Consider the following 17,659-nt stretch of genomic DNA (forward strand, 5'->3'; position numbering starts at 1 on the left):
GGGCTGCTGCCAGCACACAGCTGTGGAGTCACAGCCTTGGGCCTGACCGTGTCCTCCTCCCTTCCTCCTTCCAGAAGGCTCCGAGCACCCACGCCATGAAGGAAGAAGCCTTTCTCCGGCGGCGTTTCTCGCTGTGTCCCCCCACCTCCACCCCGCAGAAGACAGACCCCCGGAAGCTCACGCGGAACCTGCTCCTCGGCTGTGAGCATGAGCTCGCCCCCGTCAGCCCAGGTGGGTGCTGGCCACAGGCAGCGGGGGTCCCGCTGGGTCACAGCTGCTGGGCGGCCTCGGCCCCCCCATCCCCCCCCACACCTTCATGCCGGACACTGGATGGGTGGACGAAAGGGTCACAGCCCGTTAAAATGCGGTGTGGCCCAGGTACCAGTGCTCAGGCCTTGATCCTAGCTACTCAGGAGGCTGAGATGTGAGGATCAAGGTTCAAAGCCAGCCAAGCAGCAACGTCTGCCTCTTATCTCCAATCAACCGGCAAGCAGCGGGAAGTGGAGTCGTGGCTCAAGTGGCAGAGCGCCTGCAAGGAGAGGAACCAGCACTGGCCTCTTCTCCGGGCTGCTCCGAGGGCCCGAGTCCGCCCTGGCCTCAGCGCTGCCCCGTGGCATCCAGGCAGCCAAGCCACGAAGGGAACGCCCCAGAAGAGGGGCCTGGGAACGGACAGGGCCCCTGCTGGCCCCACTGAGGCTGGGGCAGAGTCCAGATGCTGTGCGGGCGGGAACACGGGTTGCAGGGCTGGACCACAGGCCAGGGAAGGGGATCTCACGTGCTCGGTGACCTCGGGCAAAGCCATTTCCTCAGGTCACCGTCCTGGCTCTTCCGGAGAGAGAGGGAAGCGGCTCTGGTTTCCTGTAGGGAGGGGGTCTCCAGAGCCCTCTGCCCCCCTCCACTAGTTCTATGGGTACCAGTCCTCACTGCGGTCCCCTCACTGTCCACCTGTGCCAGCTGGGGGCGGGTGACCTGCACAGGGCGTTAACCAGGCCTCAGCCCTGCCGCTGGGAGCCCCGCCCACCCGCCACAGGAACTGGCAGCTCCTTCCTGCAGGAGGGAGGGAGGTGGGGCTGCTTCCCCAGATCACATCTGCATACATCAGAGCCAATGGCCTCTGGCACGCTGAGCCCAGGACGCCTCCCAGCCTGGACACTGCCTTCCGCGGAGAACTGGGGGCCCCGCAGGCCCCGCAGACCCCGCATCACATGCCAGGGGCTGTGTGGGGCCGGCTCCCCCAGCTTCCTCCCTGTGGCTTGGGACCTGTCCCAGGGCTGGTGCTCAGTGCTGCCTCCCACCCCCTCTGAGGGCCTCTGCCACCACCGTGGCTTCCTGCCCCTCCCAGGCCTGTGCCACCACCGCCCGCTGAGGAGCCGGCCCGAGGGCCTCACCTGGCTGCTGTCTTGCAGGAAAGGACATGGAATCCAATGGGGTGTCACTGTCAAGGGAGGAAGAGCCCCTGACCCCGGGCTCCGTCACAAAGCCTCCCCCGGTAAGACCCGGACGGGGAGCCGGGCCCAGGGTGGAGGGCGCTGGCCACGCCTGCTCTGGCCTGCGTGGCCCAGGGAATGAGTGTCCACTGTGGGGGACTCCAGGAGGCCCCTGGGCAAGGGAGGCACTGAGCGGCTCATCAGTTTCTCAAAGCCATCTCCTTGGCGTAACCAAGCAGAGCGGAGAAGGGGTGAGGGTCACGTGGGCAGCTCGAGGCAGAGCAGCCCAAGGGGAGGAGCCAGCGTCGGGACACATGCCCGCACCCCGAGACAGTGTGGATCCCCCCTGCTCCAGTGCTGGTCCTCACTCTGTGTCCACCCTGCTCTGTTGCCGGTGCCCTCTCCAGGACACTGAGTTCTGGAGCCGGTGCCCACGCCAGCCTTGGCCTAGAGCACAATGGTGCCATCGCCCTCCCTTCCCCAGAGGCTCACGGGGCCATCACCCCAGGCACTGGCTGAGACCCGTGGTCCTGGTCCTGGTGTCTGTCCGAGGGCAATGGGGTTAGAGATGGCCCCCCATAACCCGGTTTCCCCCACTAGCCCTGACTCTCCCACAGCCCCTGACTGCCCACAGACCTGACCCCCCACAGCCAAAACACCACAGCCATGACCCCCATGCCCCTGACCCCCACAGCCCTCACCCCCCATGGCCCTCACCACCCACGGCCCTGACTCCCACAGCCCTGACCCCCCACAGCCCTCGCCCACACAGCCCTCACCCCCCACATCCCTGACCCTCACAGCCCTCACCCCCCACGGCTCTCACCCACACAGCCCTGACCCCCACGGCCCTCACCCCCATGCCCCTGACCCCCAAAGCCCTGACCCCCACGGCCCTCACCCACACAGCCCTCACCCCCATGCCCCTGACCCCCACGGCCCTCACCTACACAGCCCTCACCCCCACAGCCTTCACCCCCTGCCCCCGCTCCCCTCGTATCCCTCCCACGTCGGCAGGGAAGGAAGGGCAGGACCAGGGTGCAGCAGAGGGCAGCGGGTGGGCAGCACTTTCCTCTGCCTCCTAGCCTCAGCCTCCAGCAGCCCCCGTGCTGTGTCCCGACACCCCCAATTCTGTCCTGCAGGCAGAGTCCAGGGTGTGCAATGGGTCCCACAAGGACTGTGAGCCCCCGACGGCCAGGGTCTCCAAGAAGAAGGCCCTGAAGGTGAGCCTGGGCGGGGCAGGGCGGGGGTGCCGGAGGGGGGGCTCCCTCCTCTCCCTGCCTGGGTGAGGGGAGGACTGGGGGTGGCGGAGGGCTGACCTGTGACCCGGCCCCTGGCGCCCCGGATGCAGGCACAGAAGGAGAGCTACCGGCAGGAGAAGAAGCGAGCCACGAAGCAGCTCTTCAGCGCCCTGACCGACCCCAGCGTGGTCATCATGGCCGACAGCCTGAAGGTACGGCGCCGCGGCCCCCAGCCCGCGGGCGGCGGTGCAGCCGCCACCCGAGACACAGCGCGCGTGTCCGTGTCCCGGGGCTGCCATGGCAGGTGACCACGCACACAGCCCGGGGCGCAGGGCCACCCCCTCCCAAGGCGCTCACTGCTTCTGCAGGCTTCCGCGGCCCGCGGCTCCTGGCCAGGTCCGTGCAGTTCCTGCCTGTGGCCACAGGGCCACCCATGTCTCTGCGTCCTCTCCTCTCCTTGAAGAGTGTCTGTCTTGGCCGGGGCCCAGGCGTGGGCCCACCTTCCCAACCTCCCCCATTAGGTCTGGGCGTCCTGATGTGCTGGCTGGGGTCTCAGAGTCCCAGGGGTGGGGGAGGGGCGGCGGGTCCCTGGCTGCCCAGGGGAGGACCAAGGACTGGGGTCGGGAGGCCAAGTTCAGCCGCAGTGTCCCTGTCTGCACAGTGGAGGTTAAAGGTGAAAGTGAGTCAAGTTCACAGGGGGAGCCCGGCCTCTCTGGGACCCCTTCTCTCAACGCCATGCAGGTACAGGTACACAGGGAAGACTGAGATGGAACTAGACCTGACGGGTGAGCAGGGCCCGTGGTCGCGCCTGTCACCCTAGCTACTCAGGAGGCCGAGTCTGCGGACCACACTGCAAAGCCAGCGGGAAAGTCCATGAGGTTTTAGCTCCAATTAACCACCAAAAAGCTGATCAGAGCTGTGGCTCACGCAGAACACCAGCCTTGAATGAGAAAGCTAAGAAACCTCACCCAGGCCCTGAGTTCAAGCCTGAGTACTGGCACAAAGAAGGGAAAAGTCTCTGAAAGGAAGTCTCAGGCTGGGTGGCTCTGAGCTCTGTCCTCCACTGCTGGGGCTTTGAACTCACGTCCTGGCCTCTGGGGAGTGCTGGGTCCTGCCCGGGACGCGGGCTGCCCCAGGGAACGGGTGGGAGGAGGCCGCGGGGTGGGCAGCCTTCCTTGGCGGGGCTCCTCCCAGGCCTTGTTGACCCCCCGCCGCCTCGTGCAGATCCGGGGGACCCTGAAGAGCTGGACGAAGCTGTGGTGCGTGCTGAAGCCGGGGGTCCTGCTCATCTACAAGACCCCCAAGGTGGGCCAGTGGGTGGGCACCGTGCTGCTGCACTGCTGCGAGCTGCTCGAGCGCCCCTCCAAGAAGGATGGCTTCTGCTTCAAGCTCTTCCACCCGCTCGACCAGTCGCTCTGGGCCGTGAAGGTACCGTCCGCCGGGCGGGCTGGGGGCAGCCGGCTTGGGGGGCGCGGTCCAGAGCAGGAAGGGGCTCCGCCTGGCACCACAGGCTCTATAGCGGGGCCTCCAACAGCTCCCGGAGCCAACTTCATGGGGGGCTTTGGGTGGGAGACCTGGCAGCCCCCCTACCTTCTAAGGGGGGCTGGCGAGGCTGCAGCAGACACCTGGGGACAGGGCCACCCGGCCAGCCCCCCCGGGGAGATTCCACCTCCCACGCCAGTGGCAGCGTTTTGGGTTCCGTTTTTGTGCCGGTCCTGGGTCTTGAACTCAGGACCTGGGCCCTGTCCCTGAGCTTTTGCTCCCGGTCGATGCTGTATACCACTTTGGCCCCAGCTCCACTGCAGCTTGTTTCGGTAGTTTGGTAGGGGTAGGAGTCTCACGGGCCGGGCTGCCATCCTCGGGTCTCAGTCTCCTGACCGGCCGGGATGGCGGGCGCGAGGCACTGGTCCCCAGCCCCGACAGGCCCTCCCGCGCTTCTGATGCGGGCCCATCCCAATGAGCCCGCTGCAAGTCGCACACACCACCCAGAAAACGCCTCTCACACGCCTCACCTGCTGGGCGCCCCGGCTCCAGCTCCTTGACCTTTGCCACGCGCAGAACACTGGCATCAGCCCACAGACGGCAAGGTCACCCGCTCGCTGAGGCCTGGCGTGTGCCGCAGTGTTGCTGTCCCATGCACTTCTGCAAACGCTGGAGCAAACGCGGAGAGCGGAACGGTGGCTCCGCACACTCGCGCCTCATCCCGACGCCACGCTCCCCCAGCCCCACTGTCGTGACGTGCTGAGGTCTTTGTAAGGGAGCCCCACGCACAGCTCGCAGAGTACGAGCCCCAAAGCCTGCCCGCCCCTCCCTGACACTGGGAGCCCCTGGGCACCGCGCTGCACCAGGAAGCTGAAAGCCGCCAGCAGAGGGCGGGCCACCGGAAGGGGACAGCGGGCTGGGGGCCCTGCCTGCCCCTCCTGCTGCCCCCGGGCCTGCCTGGCAGGCGCCTGACCCCGCAGGTCTCTGCCTCTCCAGGGCCCCAAAGGCGAGAGCGTGGGCTCCATCACGCAGCCGCTGCCCAGCAGCTACCTGATCTTCAGGGCCGCCTCCGAGTCAGACGGTGAGTACCCAGGAGCCCCAGGACCCTCGCGGGCCTGGGGCGCGGGCCCTGTGCCTGAGGTGGTGGTGCCAAGCCCAGGCTTGGGGCCAGGCCGCCCCCCATCTCTGGCTTTCCACCCTCCTCTGAGCTGGGCCCGCCTCCACTTGGTACCCTGCGCTATGCTGGGCCTCAGTTTCCCCCAATAGCAACTCAGAGTTTGGGAAACTCAGTGACCTTATTATAACACAGCCAGATGGCAAATCGGAGCTCCGCCAGCTGCCAGGCTCATTGGACCCGTGGGTTCAGTGGAGCTCGATAATGCTTGACAGATAAGGAAACTGAGGGACTGGCAGCCCTCCCTCCACCCCCAGCATGGAAGTGCCAGACTGCAGATCCTGGGGACATCCCGGGTTGCTTACGCTGACCACAGCCCCTGCCGCTGCGGCCACCTTTGTTTGTCACTGTGGAAAGAATCTCTTCTCTCGCTGGCACTAGGAATGCTCACCCAAGCCCTGGGTGGGGGGGCACCCGACCTGGGCCCATGTCCTGCGGTGCTCTGTCGCCCCCCTGAGGTCAGGTGCCTCCTCTGCACCCTCTCCTCTCTGCCCCGATGTTGATTGGGTCATTGGGCACTGCCCAGTCCCCCCCCCCCCCCGCGCCCAGGGGCTCTGGAGGGCCCTGCCCTCGGGAGCCAGCCTTGGGGTTGGGTGATCAGTGAGTCAGGTAAGACTGGACTAGAAGCTCAAGGCGGGTCCCCGTGTGATGGAGAGGAAGGGTACCCCCAGGCCCTGCAGGCACCCGGTAAGCCTCTTGGGGGAGAAAGAGTCCCGAGGACGTGTGACACGGAGTGCAGTCCTCGTCACGGCACCTGCCAGGGCCCTGGCCCCGCGCGGCAGATGGCCATTCCACGCTGGTCCTGGGTGCCCCCTCCTGTGCCTGAAAATGCCCCGCCCAACCCCTCACGGAGCCCCAGAACAGTCCTTAGTGCTCCCCGCTGAGTGGGCAGGTCCAGCAACTAGCAGCCCCCGGCCTGAAGCGCCTCGCCCATTTCTCCCAGGGTGACTCTGATGCCAGGCCCCAGAGGTGCCCCACCGAGGGCCCGGAGGTTCCCCACCGAGGGCCCGGAGGTTCCCCACTGAGGGCCCGGAGGTTCCCCACTGAGGGCCCGGAGGTGCCCCACCGAGGGCCCGGAGGTCCCCACTGAGGGCCCGGAGGTGCCCACCGAGGGCCCGGAGGTTCCCCACCGAGGGCCCGGAGGTTCCCCACCGAGGGCCCGGAGGTTCCCCACCGAGGGCCCGGAGGTCCCCACTGAGGGCCCCCGTTCTCAGTCCTCAGGAGGCAGAAGGTGGAAGTTCGGGGGCGAGGGCTCTCTGTCACTCTGTGAGCTGAGCTCACGCTTACACGGCCCGTTTTTGGCAGTGCGGGGTTTGAACTCGTGCCGCCAGGCAGGGGTTTCCCCACTGGAGTCCCAGGCACAGCCGTCCCTTAGGACCCCCCCTTCCCGCCAGTGCGCACAGCTTTTCCAAGCCACCCTGTGAGTGGAAGGGTCATGGGGGGTGACCCTACAGGACGCTGGGTGTCCTCTGCGTGGACACAGGTCCCTCAGCCCCACATGGACACGGGTCCCTCAGCCCCACATGGACACGGGTCCCTCAGCCCCGCGTGGACACAGGTCCCTCAGCCCCACGTGGACACGGGTCCCTCAGCCCCGCGTGGACACGTGTCCCTCAGCCCCGCGTGGACACGGGTCCCTCAGCCCCCGCGTGGACACGGGTCCCTCAGCCCCGCGTGGACACGGGTCCCTCAGGCCCGCGTGGACACGGGTCCCTCAGCCCCGCGTGGACACGGGTCCCTCAGCCCCGCGTGGACACGGGTCCCTCAGGCCCGCGTGGACACGGGTCCCTCAGCCCCCGCGTGGACACGGGTCCCTCAGCCCCGCGTGGACACGGGTCCCTCAGCCCTGGGTGGACACAGGTCCCTCAGGCCTTGCATGGACACAGGTCCCTCAGCCCCACATGGACACAGGTCCCTCAGCCCCGGGTGGACACAGGTCCCTCAGGCTCGCGTGGACACAGGTCCCTCAGCCCCCGCGTGGACACAGGTCCCTCAGCCCCACGTGGACACAGGTCCCTCAGGCTCGCGTGGACACAGGTCCCTCAGCCCCGCGTGGACACAGGTCCCTCAGCCCCCGCGTGGACACAGGTCCCTCAGCCCTGGGTGGACACAGGTCCCTCAGGCTCGCGTGGACACAGGTCCCTCAGCCCTGCGTGGACACAGGTCCCTCAGGCCTTGCATGGACACAGGTCCCTCAGGCCCTGCCCGCGGCTCTCTGGCCTTCAGGGCCACCGCAGACTCCGTGAGTGCCACCTGCCCTGTGCCCTGTCACCCCAGTAGATCCCAGGGCAGGGTGGGTCTAGCTCAGCCCCCAGCCGGGAAGTCCACAGGGCCCAGAGTGGGGACCCCACCCTGCCTCCCCCACCATCCCCATGATCCACCTGCCACTTTGCCCAGCCCCCCCACCCAGCTTAAGCACCCCCGCCTGCCTGGTCTCCCCTCTGCATGGGGAGTCTGCAGGCTGACCACGGGGGTGGGGGGCAAGCTCGGAGTGTGGACCTGGGGCTTCCTTACCTCCTGCCCGAGGCCCGGGCGGGGGGGGTGCCACGTCCTGTGAGCCCCTGGAGAGCGGCACAAGCCTGGCCACCTAGGGTCCTGATGTCCGCTCCGCACGCATCCCCCCCCACACATGGCAGGGTGCCCAGGTACCCCCGTGGGACACAGCAAGGGGTGGCTGGCAGGGTGGCTTCCTGACTGGACAGGGCTCCAGAGGGCCCTGCCAGTGGAGAGGCCGGGGTGAGGACGGGTGGAGGAGGAAAGGGGTCAGGGAGGCCGTGACGCCAGGCTCCCCTGCTGTCCCCTTGGTGAGGAGGGGGGGGGTGGGGGGAGGAGGGGGAAGGGAGGCCGTCTCGCCAGTCTCCTCCTGTGTCCCCTTGGTGAGGAGGGGGCTGGGGGAGCTGGGGGGGAAGGGGGGAGGGAGGCCGTCTCGCCAGGCTCCCCTGCTGTCCCCGCCCCTCCGCAGGCCGCTGCTGGCTGGACGCCCTGGAGCTGGCCCTGCGCTGCTCCAGCCTGCTCCGACTGAGCTGCGAGCAGGGCCGCGAGGGGGAGCCGGGGTCCTCGCCCAGCGGCTCGCCCTCCTCCGTCTACGGGCCGCCCGCCCCGGGCGCCCTCCACCCCGATCAGGACCTGCCCCCGTGAGTGCCGGGGCGGGGCGGGCGGGCAGCGGTCAGCCCGGGGTGTGGGGGGGGGGGAGCGGCCCCTGCGGGCACCGGCTCGTCCTCTGCGCCGGCCCTGCCTGGCTTGCACGCGTGGGGGCAAGGGCTCCACGGGCCGCTACGTGGACCGCGTGCGACGCTCAGAGCGGGGCCGGGCCCTGGGTGACCGGCCTTTGACTGGACACCACGGGCCCCCCCTTCCAGCCCGAACGGATCTTCCCCGGAGAGCCCCCTGGAGAACGACGCGTTCTCAGACAGGTCCGAGCGAGAGAATGCCGACGACTCGGACACAGAGACGCCGGAGCACAGCCGCAAGACCCCCGAGAGCGGGAGCGAGCCGCCCGAGAGCCCCGGGGGGCTGCCGAGGGGGACCACCTACGTGGAGCAGGCTCGGGAGGAGCTGGGCGAGGTGAGCGGCCGGGCGGCGGGGCGCCGATGAGTGCGCATGGGCCCTGAACCCTGCTGGCCCTGGAGGGGGGGCCACAGCCCGCCACGCTCTGGGGGGTCTCAGCCCTGGAGGGCAGGGCCACAGCCTGCCATGCTCTGGGGGGTCTCAGCCCTGGAGGGGGGGCCACAGCCCGCCACGCTCTGGGGGGTCTCAGCCCTGGAGGGGGGGCCACAGCCCGCCACGCTCTGGGGGGTCTCAGCCCTGGAGGGCGGGGCCACAGCCCGCCACGCTCTGGGGGGTCTCAGCCCTGGAGGGCGGGGCCACAGCCCGCCATGCTCTGGGGGGTCTCAGCCTTGGAGGGCGGGGCCACAGCCTGCCCTGCTCTGGGGGGGTCTCCTGGCTTTACTGACCCTAGATGTACCCCAGATTCATGAGGGGAGACGGGTGTCAAATAGCCACAGCCTTTCCTAGCCACCACCTGCAAGCCAAGCCATTAAACATAAAAAGAGTGTTTCTGGGAGTACTGAGGATCGAACTCAGGACCTTGAGCTTCCTAGGCAGTTAGTTCCTCCACCCCTTGAGCCACACCCCTGAGCTCTTCTGGAGTCTTTCATTGATCTATGTTGGGTAAGCTCTCTAGCTTTTGCTCCAAGGCCTGCCTCCTGCCCTGCCCCTCCTCCCTCCCTCTGCCTCCTGCCCTGCCCCTCCTCCCTCCCTCTGCCTCCTGCCCTGCCCCTCCTCCCTCCCTCTGCCTCCTGCCCTGCCCCTCCTCCCTCCCTCTGCCTCCTGCCCTGCCCCTCCTCCCTCCCTCTGCCTCCTGCCCTGCCCCTCCTCCCTCCCTCTGCCTCCTGTCCTGCCCCTCCTCCCTCCCTCTCCCTCCTGCCTTGCCCCTCCTCCCTCTCCCTCCTGCCGTGCCCCTCCTCCCTCTGCCTCCTGGGTGTCTGGGGCCACGGGCATGCGCCACCACACCCAGAAACAAGAGGATTTTAACCTCCCGCTGCCGTGCCAGTATGGAGGCTTCGACTCGGGGCTCTGAACTCACGCCGCCCATTTGTGCTCCAGGCTGGCACTCAACCGCTTGAGCCACAGCGCCACTTCTGGCTTCTCGCTAGTTAATTGGAGACGAAAGTCGCATGCACTTTTCTGCCCAGGCTGGCTTTGAACCTCGATGCTCAGGTCCCAGCCTCTTGAGAAGCTACAGTTAAGGTCCCAGGCCACCGGCCCCGGGCAAGCCTTGTCTTTCTTTGTTAATAGAGCAGCAGGCGCTGAGCCCCTGCCTCCCCACTGACGAGTGGGAAGATGAGCGGGTCCCACTGCGCGCTGCTCCCAAGGCCACAGACAGGCCCCGTGGCCGTGGGGGAGGCCCAGGCAGGCCCGCTGGAAGGGGAGGGGCGGGGAGTCGAGGGAGCCCGGAGGGCTGGAGGAGGCCGGGACAGGGTGGGTGGCGTCGTGCTGGGCGGGGTAGACACCTCAGCAAGGGCCAGAGTCACACAAGGCCCAGCCAGGCCAGTGTAGGGGCCCCGCAGAGGAGGCAGGCGATGCCACGCCCCTCCCGCGCCCCTCCCCCCACCGCCCGCACCTCCAGGCCCCAGCAGGGCCCCCCCCCCACTCTGCTCCCCGGGGCCTGACGAGCCCCCTCTCCCGCAGCTCGGGGAGGCGTCCCAGGTGGAGACCGTGTCGGAGGAAAACAAGAACCTGCTGTGGGTGCTGCTGCGGCAGCTGCGGCCCGGCATGGACCTGTCCCGCGTGGCGCTGCCCACATTCGTGCTGGAGCCGCGCTCCTTCCTCAACAAGCTGTCGGACTACTACTACCACGTCGACCTGCTCTCCAGGTGCCCGGCGGGCGGGCGGGGGCGGGCAGGCGGGGGAGGCCGGCTCCCACAGACCACAGACGCCCGGGGGCGGGAGGGCGGGCGCACCGGGTGCGGATGGGAGGCAGGAGCGTCCTGAGAGCCCACTCCCGGGGGGGGGGGTGCCCCCCTTCCTGAGAGGGCTTCCTGGCCCGATGGGGACCGGGCTCCAGATCATCCGGGCCAAGGTGGGTGCAGTGGAGGGAGATCCACGGGTAAGGAGGGCCGGGGTGCGGAGCTGGGGGGGACCCCGCCTCGGAGCCAATGCCCCCACGCTGGTGCAGGGCAGCCATGGAGGAGGACGCCTACCGCCGCATGAAGCTCGTGCTCAGATGGTACCTGTCCGGCTTCTACAAGAAGCCCAAGGTGAGCAAGCCCAGCAGGGAAGGGGCTCCGGCAGCCAGCCCCTTCCCAGGTCACCCCTCCCCACGCAGCCCTCTCCACCCCCCCACCCCCAGCCCTGAAAGGCCCTGACCTCCCTGCTGTGGCCAGGGTCCTCCCTGGAGGCCCCAGGGCTGCCCAGGTGATGCTGGGTGCTCCCTGGTCTCAGGAGGACCCAAGCAGTCCCAGCCCCAAGAAAACAGCCTCGGGCCAGGCCTGCCTGGCTCCTCACTGCCTCTGTGCTTCCTGGTAGGGGATCAAGAAGCCCTACAACCCCATCCTGGGGGAGACCTTCCGCTGCTGCTGGCACCACCCGCAGACCAACAGCCACACCTTCTACATAGCAGAGCAGGCAAGCCACCTGCCCAGTGGGGTGTAGCCCTCTCTCTGGCCCGGCTTTGGTGGGCGGCCTGGCAGTGGTGGGGCCCAGTGGCCCGGGATTTGCCCATGGGCAGGGCTCTGGCCCAGCCACTCCCAGGGCTATTGTCCCAGAAGGCACAGACACTGCCAGCAGTGCAAGCACAGTGTCACCAGACAGAGGGGACTGTGGGTCCCGTTTCCCAAGGGGACACTCCAGGGTGCGGTGGGATTCGAGTCTGCTCCCAGGCCCTGTGTCCCTCCAGTCCCCCTCACTCCTGCCCCTGGGGGGTGGGGGGATGGGAGGCCTGCTCCTGCTCTCCTGGGGCTGTCTCCAGCGTCCCCTCTGCCCCAGGTGTCCCACCACCCGCCTGTGTCTGCCTTCCATGTCAGCAACCGCAAGGATGGGTTCTGCATCAGTGGCAGCATCACCGCCAAGTCCAGGTTCTATGGTGAGCGGCGCCCTCTCCGTGCTTCCTGGGCCTCGGGGAAGTGGGGAGGCGGGTCAGGCTCCGTAAGCCCAGGGCCCCAGAACCTCCATCGTGGCCCTAACAGGCGACTCCTGCCCCTTATGGCGGGGGGGGGGGGGGTGGGCACATGGGGAGTGAGAGCGATCAGATCCTGCATCCGGGTCTCATCACCCTCTGCTCAGGAGGGCTGCAGAGAACCCATAGGGAGTAAGGAAGTTCACAATGCAGAGCCAGGCTGCGCGAGTCACAGCCACCTGCCAGGTGCACTGGGGCCTAGATGGGGCCTAGGCTGGAGCTCAGAGGTGAAGTGCTGACTTAGCACGACGGCCTTGACTTCCATCCCCAGCACCGCAAGTACATGTACGTATATGGGTATGGGTGTGTGCATATGTATGTACACGTATACATGTATATATATATATATGTGCCAAGCAAATAAATCAGGAGAGTTGCTTGGTGCCAGTGGCTCACACCTGTAATCCTAGTTACTCCAGGAGGCTGAGATTTGACAACTGAAGACAGCCCAGGCAGGAACATCCATGAGAACTCTTACCTCTAATTAACCACCGGAAAGCCAGGAATGGAGGTGTGACTCAAGTAGTGGAGTGCCAACCTTGAACGAAAAAGCTAAGGGCCCTGAGTTCAAGCCCTGGGGACGCACACGCGTGCGCGTGCACACACACACGCTATCCATCAGGGCTCAGACTGGTTCCAAAAGGCGCACGGCTCCACGGTGGCCCCTGACTCCCCCCGGCACCCAGGGAGGTGCGGGGGCTCTTGCCTGCCGCGGTGGCCTCAGGATGGCTTGTGTGCGGGGGCCGTCTGCCCTCATCGACCCTCCCCCCTGCCCCCACCCCCGCAGGGAACTCGCTGTCAGCCCTCCTGGACGGCCAGGCCACGCTCACGTTCCTGCAGCGTGAGGAGGTGTACACGCTCACCATGCCCTACGCCCACTGCAGAGGTGAGAGCGGAGTCCAGTGCCCTCTACCAGGGGCCACCATGACACACACTTCGGTACTGATTTGTTTAAAGATGCCCCCGTTTTGCCGGGTGCTAGTTGCTCACCCCTATAATCCCAGCTACTCAGCAGGCAGATCTGAGGATCATAGTCAAAGGCCAACTCAGGCAGGAAAGTCTGTGAGACTCTTATCTCCAATTAACCAGCCAAGGCCAGAGTGGAGCTGTGGCTCACGTGGTAGAGTGCCAGCCTTGAGTGAAAAAGCTAAGGGACAGCGCCCAGGCCCTGAGTTCAAGCCCACTACAAGCACACAGAAAAGCCAGGTGTCAATGGCTCACGGTTCTAGTCCTAGCTCCTCAGGAGGCTGAGATAGGAGGATCACAGTCCGGAGTCAGCCTAGGCAGACAAGTATGTGAAACTCATACCGTCGGTTAATCACCAAAAGCCAGAAGTGGAGCCGTGGCTCAAGGGGCAGAGCTCCACGAGAGTTCAAACCCCAGGGCCAGTGCAAACAAACAAACAAACAAGCTCCTGTTTCACCTTGGCTCATGAGATTGAGTGCTGTCCTTCTTCCTCTTGAGGGTGTGGAGTGTGTGGCCCCTGGGGTGGTGGGTGGGCAGCCCCTGCCCCTGCCCCCGCCCCTGGCCCACTGGCTCCATTGGTCCTCCACAGACGGCTTTGTCTTTGGTGCTCTGTGCTCTCGCTGCGTTGTCCAGGTTACTTTGTAATTGAGACTGCCTTGGGAGTCATGATCTTATTTTTTAATAGAATTTTATTGTTATTAAGGTATAGAGGGGTTACCATTTAATAAGTCAGTTAATGAGGGAAATTCTTTTTGACAGTGTCCCCCCTTCCCTCGCTCTTTCCCAGCCTCCCCCCTCTCGTCCCTGCCCACAAGTTGCACTGTTCATTTTCCACACAGTGTCTCCCGTGTACCATGCCCACGTGTGCCCACGCCTGTGCCCACCCTTCCTCCCTCCATTTCTGTGCTCCCCTCTTGTCCTCTCTAAAGAGGCCAAAACAATCCCCCAGCAAAACCACACCAACAGTAACAACAAGGAACCGCAGAAAAGCTTTCCATTTCTGGAATTCATTTTGATACACAGTGTTCCAGAGTGGGTGTGCAGCTGCCTTGCACCCTCCTCAGGGCGTCCCTTGCACACCTGGCTTCCACACGGGGGAGAAAACTCGGCCGTTTCCTGAGACTGCTTCCTGGAGGAGCTCCCACACTCACTTCCTGTGACTGCCCTGCGCGTCGCTGGTGGCTGGTTCCTTTCGGGGCTGCCAATCCACTGGATAAGATGGAATTTGGTGTGGTTTGGGTTTGCATTTGTTTTATGTGTAAGGGAGTTGAGCATTTTTGTCATTCATCAGCCATTTCTGCTTCTGAGAACTGTCCGTTTTAGCTTCACTTGCCTATTTATTATTAGCAATTGTTCTTTTGCTGTCTTTGTCAGTTCTTTGTGTATTCTGGATATTAATTTTCTGCATAGCCAGTGAAGATTTTTCTTCCCACTCTGTGAGTTGTATCCTGGTTCTGATAATTGGTGGATTCGGTGCTTGTTTTTACGTCTCAGAAACTTTTTAGCTTGATGTCCTGTCTATTCTTGTCCTTATTTCTGATTAATAGGAATCCCATCCAGAAAATGATTACCTGTTCCTCTATCTACCAGCATTTTCCCCACATTTTCCTGTAATAGACTTGAATTTTCAGATCTTGTGTGTGTATATGTGTGCGTGTACTCAAATGTGCACATCAGTCCTGGGGATTGAACTCGGGGCCTGGGAACTGTCCCTCAGATCCTTTTCCTTGGAGCTCTACCCCTTGAGCCACAGTGCTGCTGCTTCTGGCTCTTTCTGAGTAGTTTATTGGAGGCACTAGTCTCACACACTTTCCTGCCTGGGCTGGCCTCAAACTGCAATCGCAGATCTCAGCCTCCTGAGTAGCTGGGATGACAGGCGTGGGCCCCCAGCATCTGGCCAGATCTTACTTCTTTGATCTCAGTGGAGTTGATCTGGCCCACGGTGAGAGATGGGCGTCAGGCCTGAGGCTCCTGCAGGTAGTAGGTTATCAGTTTACCAAGCCTCTGCTCTTTCTCCGCTGCAGGGTCTCACTTTTGGATTAAATGGCCGCAGCTATGTGGACTTATACCCAAATCTTTTCTTCTCTTCCATTGGTCTTCATATCTGCCCCTGTGCCAGTTCCAAGATTATTTTGGTTCTTTCTGTAATATAACTGTAAGTCTAGTATCATGACAACCTCCAGCATTGTGCCTTTTACTCTAGATGGCTTTTGCTATTTGCGGTTGTTTATGCTTCCACATAAATTTTTGGATTGCTTTCTCTATTTCTGTGAAGAATGACATTGGGACTTCAATGGTTCTTGAGTTGTTGCATTCAGTTTGGAAGAATTTTCTGTTGTTGTTGGTCGTGGGGGCTTGAACTCAGGGCCGAAGTGCTGTCTCTGAGCTTTTTTGCTCAAGCCTAGCGCTCTACCACTTGAGCCACAGCACCACTTCCAGTTTTCTGGTGATTCACTGGAGATAAGCGTCTCGTGGACTTTTTCTGCCTGGGCTGGCTCTGAACTTCCATCCTCAGATGTCAGCCTCCTGAGTAGCTAGGATGACAAGTGGGGGCCACCAGCACCCAGCTTGGAAGGATTTGTATAGAGAATTTCTGCACACATGCTTATCAGTGAGATTAGTCTACAGTTCTTTTCTTGAGTCCCTGCCCAGTTTTGGGGCGAGTGTACCACCGGCCTCATGGGGTGAGTGTGGTAGTTCTCCTTCCCTGTCTGTGTCGTGGAGGAGGGGAGGAGTGCTGTCGTTGGGGGAATGCAGCTTTTCTCGGTTGGGAGATTCTTTATTCTGCTTCCGCCTCACTGCTTCTTCTAGATCAGTTGTCCGTGGTTCATGTCCTGTTGCTTCCGTTTTGGTAGGTCAAGCGTATGAATATATCCGTTTCTTCTGAAGTTTCTCATTTCTTTGCGTGTAATTTTTCAAAGCATTTCCTCATGATCCTTGGGTTTCTTTGGTATTTGTTGTGATATTCACTTTTCATCTCCAGTTTCATTAATTTTTGTCTCTTCCTTTCTTTTTGGTCAAATTAACCATCTTATTTTAAAATACAATTTCTTGTTTTATTGATTCTTTGTAGTTTTTTTGTTTGTTTTTTACTCTCCATTTCATTTCTTTCTGCCATAAATCTTTCTCTTGCCAGTCCTGGGGCTTGGACTCAGGGCCTGAGCGCTGTCCCTGGGCTTCTTTTTGCTCCAGGGTAGCACTCTGCCACTTGAGCCACAGCGCCACTTCTGTATATGTGGTGCTGGGGAATTGAACTCAGGGCTTCATGCATGCTAGGCAAGCACTCTACCACTGAGCCACCTTCCCAGCCCCTCTGCCACAATCTTTATGATTTCTCTTCGTCTGCTCATTTCAGGCCTGGCTTTTGTACAGTTTTGTAGCGGCTTGAGGTTCCCCGTCCATCTCCTCGCTTGTTAACTCGGGTTTTGGACTCCTCTGTTACTGAAGCTGTAGGTTTTCCTCTTAGCACTGCCTTGCTGGGCCCAGAGGAGCTGGGGGCGGTGGGGGTCGTGCTTTCCACACAGCCAGAATGGGAGACTCCTCCCCCCTTCATCCCTAGGCAGAAAGGAGTGTTGTTTTTCACGTGCGGGGCACCACGCAGGGACGCCGTGGGGCAGAGGCGGCGGCGTTGGCACGGACTCGTGGCGTCCAGTGGCAGGTGCCATGCCGTCCCAGGGACGCGTGGCCTGAGCTTCCTGGGGGACCTGGCCAGCGAGGGCTGCGGCGGCTCCTAGCCCGGAGCAGGGATGCCAGCCGGTGACAGGCCCGGTCCTCGGGGGGCCTTCCCCGTGCCAGCCCGCCCCCTCCCCTCGGGCTCAGCCTGGCCGGGCTCACCCCCAGCCCTGGGGCTTTCCAGGGATCCTGTACGGAACCATGTCGCTGGAGCTGGGGGGGAAGGTGACCATCGCGTGTGAGAAGAACAACCTCCAGGCCGAGCTGGAGTTCAAGCTCAAGGTACGGGCGCAGCCGCAGCCGGCGGCAGGGCTCAAGCGGAGGCGGGCGAGGCCGTGGGGGTCCCGCGTGCCCCGGGGCACCGCAGCCCTTTACACCCTTAAGGACCCAGAGAGGGCAAGGCCGCCCGCAGGTCGCACAGCAAGGCCAGGGTGAGCACAGCCTCACCCCAGCCGCGCTGACGGTGCCGGCTCCGCGTCCAGCGCTGCGTCTCTGGGCGGGGCAGCCTCGTCTCCCCGTGGTCTCAGCGTCGGTCCGCCCCGCGTCTGCCCTGCAGCCTTTCTTCGGGGGCAGCGGCAGCATCAACCAGGTGTCGGGGACGGTGACGTCGGGGGAGGAGGTCCTGGCGCGGCTCAGCGGACACTGGGTAAGGACGCGCGGCTCGGGCCGGCCTTGCCGGGCGCGGGGCGGCCTCCGCCCAGGCCCGCGGCCCTGACCCCGCCTGGCCGCCCGGGCAGGACCGAGACGTGTTCCTCGCGGAGGAAGGCGGCGGGGGCAGCGAGCTCTTCTGGAGCCCGAGCGAGGAGGTCCGCGCGCAGCGGCTGACGCGGCGCACGGTGCTGCTGGAGGAGCAGAGTGAGCTGGAGTCGGAGAGGTGAGGCCTGCCCCGCGCCCCGGGCCCCGCCCCCGCCCAGCTCCGCCCCCGCCGACCTCGGGCCCCGCCCACCTCCGCCCAGCCCCCGCCCACCTCCGCCCAGCCCCCGCCCACCTCCGCCCCCGCCCCCGCCCACCTCCGCCCCCG

General features: G+C 64.2%; 1 protein-coding gene across 4 annotated transcripts in view; it reads left to right on the forward strand.

Moving 5' to 3' along the window:
* Osbpl5 (oxysterol binding protein like 5) overlaps nucleotides 1-17,659 on the forward strand; it is a 52,935-nt gene that overhangs the window by 31,901 nt on the left and 3,375 nt on the right. For 3 of the 4 annotated variants that reach the window (XM_048361021.1, XM_048361022.1, XM_048361024.1), the window contains exons 2-17: nucleotides 75-231; nucleotides 1,407-1,489; nucleotides 2,570-2,650; nucleotides 2,779-2,880; nucleotides 3,893-4,096; nucleotides 5,147-5,231; nucleotides 8,287-8,458; nucleotides 8,684-8,888; nucleotides 10,515-10,699; nucleotides 11,002-11,083; nucleotides 11,352-11,450; nucleotides 11,811-11,907; nucleotides 12,788-12,886; nucleotides 16,823-16,920; nucleotides 17,195-17,284; nucleotides 17,376-17,512. In XM_048361021.1, the coding sequence (XP_048216978.1) occupies nucleotides 75-231; nucleotides 1,407-1,489; nucleotides 2,570-2,650; nucleotides 2,779-2,880; nucleotides 3,893-4,096; nucleotides 5,147-5,231; nucleotides 8,287-8,458; nucleotides 8,684-8,888; nucleotides 10,515-10,699; nucleotides 11,002-11,083; nucleotides 11,352-11,450; nucleotides 11,811-11,907; nucleotides 12,788-12,886; nucleotides 16,823-16,920; nucleotides 17,195-17,284; nucleotides 17,376-17,512 (1,976 nt within the window). The remainder of the gene's footprint in view (nucleotides 1-74; nucleotides 232-1,406; nucleotides 1,490-2,569; nucleotides 2,651-2,778; nucleotides 2,881-3,892; nucleotides 4,097-5,146; nucleotides 5,232-8,286; nucleotides 8,459-8,683; nucleotides 8,889-10,514; nucleotides 10,700-11,001; nucleotides 11,084-11,351; nucleotides 11,451-11,810; nucleotides 11,908-12,787; nucleotides 12,887-16,822; nucleotides 16,921-17,194; nucleotides 17,285-17,375; nucleotides 17,513-17,659) is intronic. The other variant, XM_048361023.1, reaches the window with a different exon arrangement.

Source organism: Perognathus longimembris, chromosome 13 (assembly GCF_023159225.1).
Source record: "Perognathus longimembris pacificus isolate PPM17 chromosome 13, ASM2315922v1, whole genome shotgun sequence".
Classification (NCBI taxonomy): domain Eukaryota; kingdom Metazoa; phylum Chordata; class Mammalia; order Rodentia; family Heteromyidae; genus Perognathus; species Perognathus longimembris.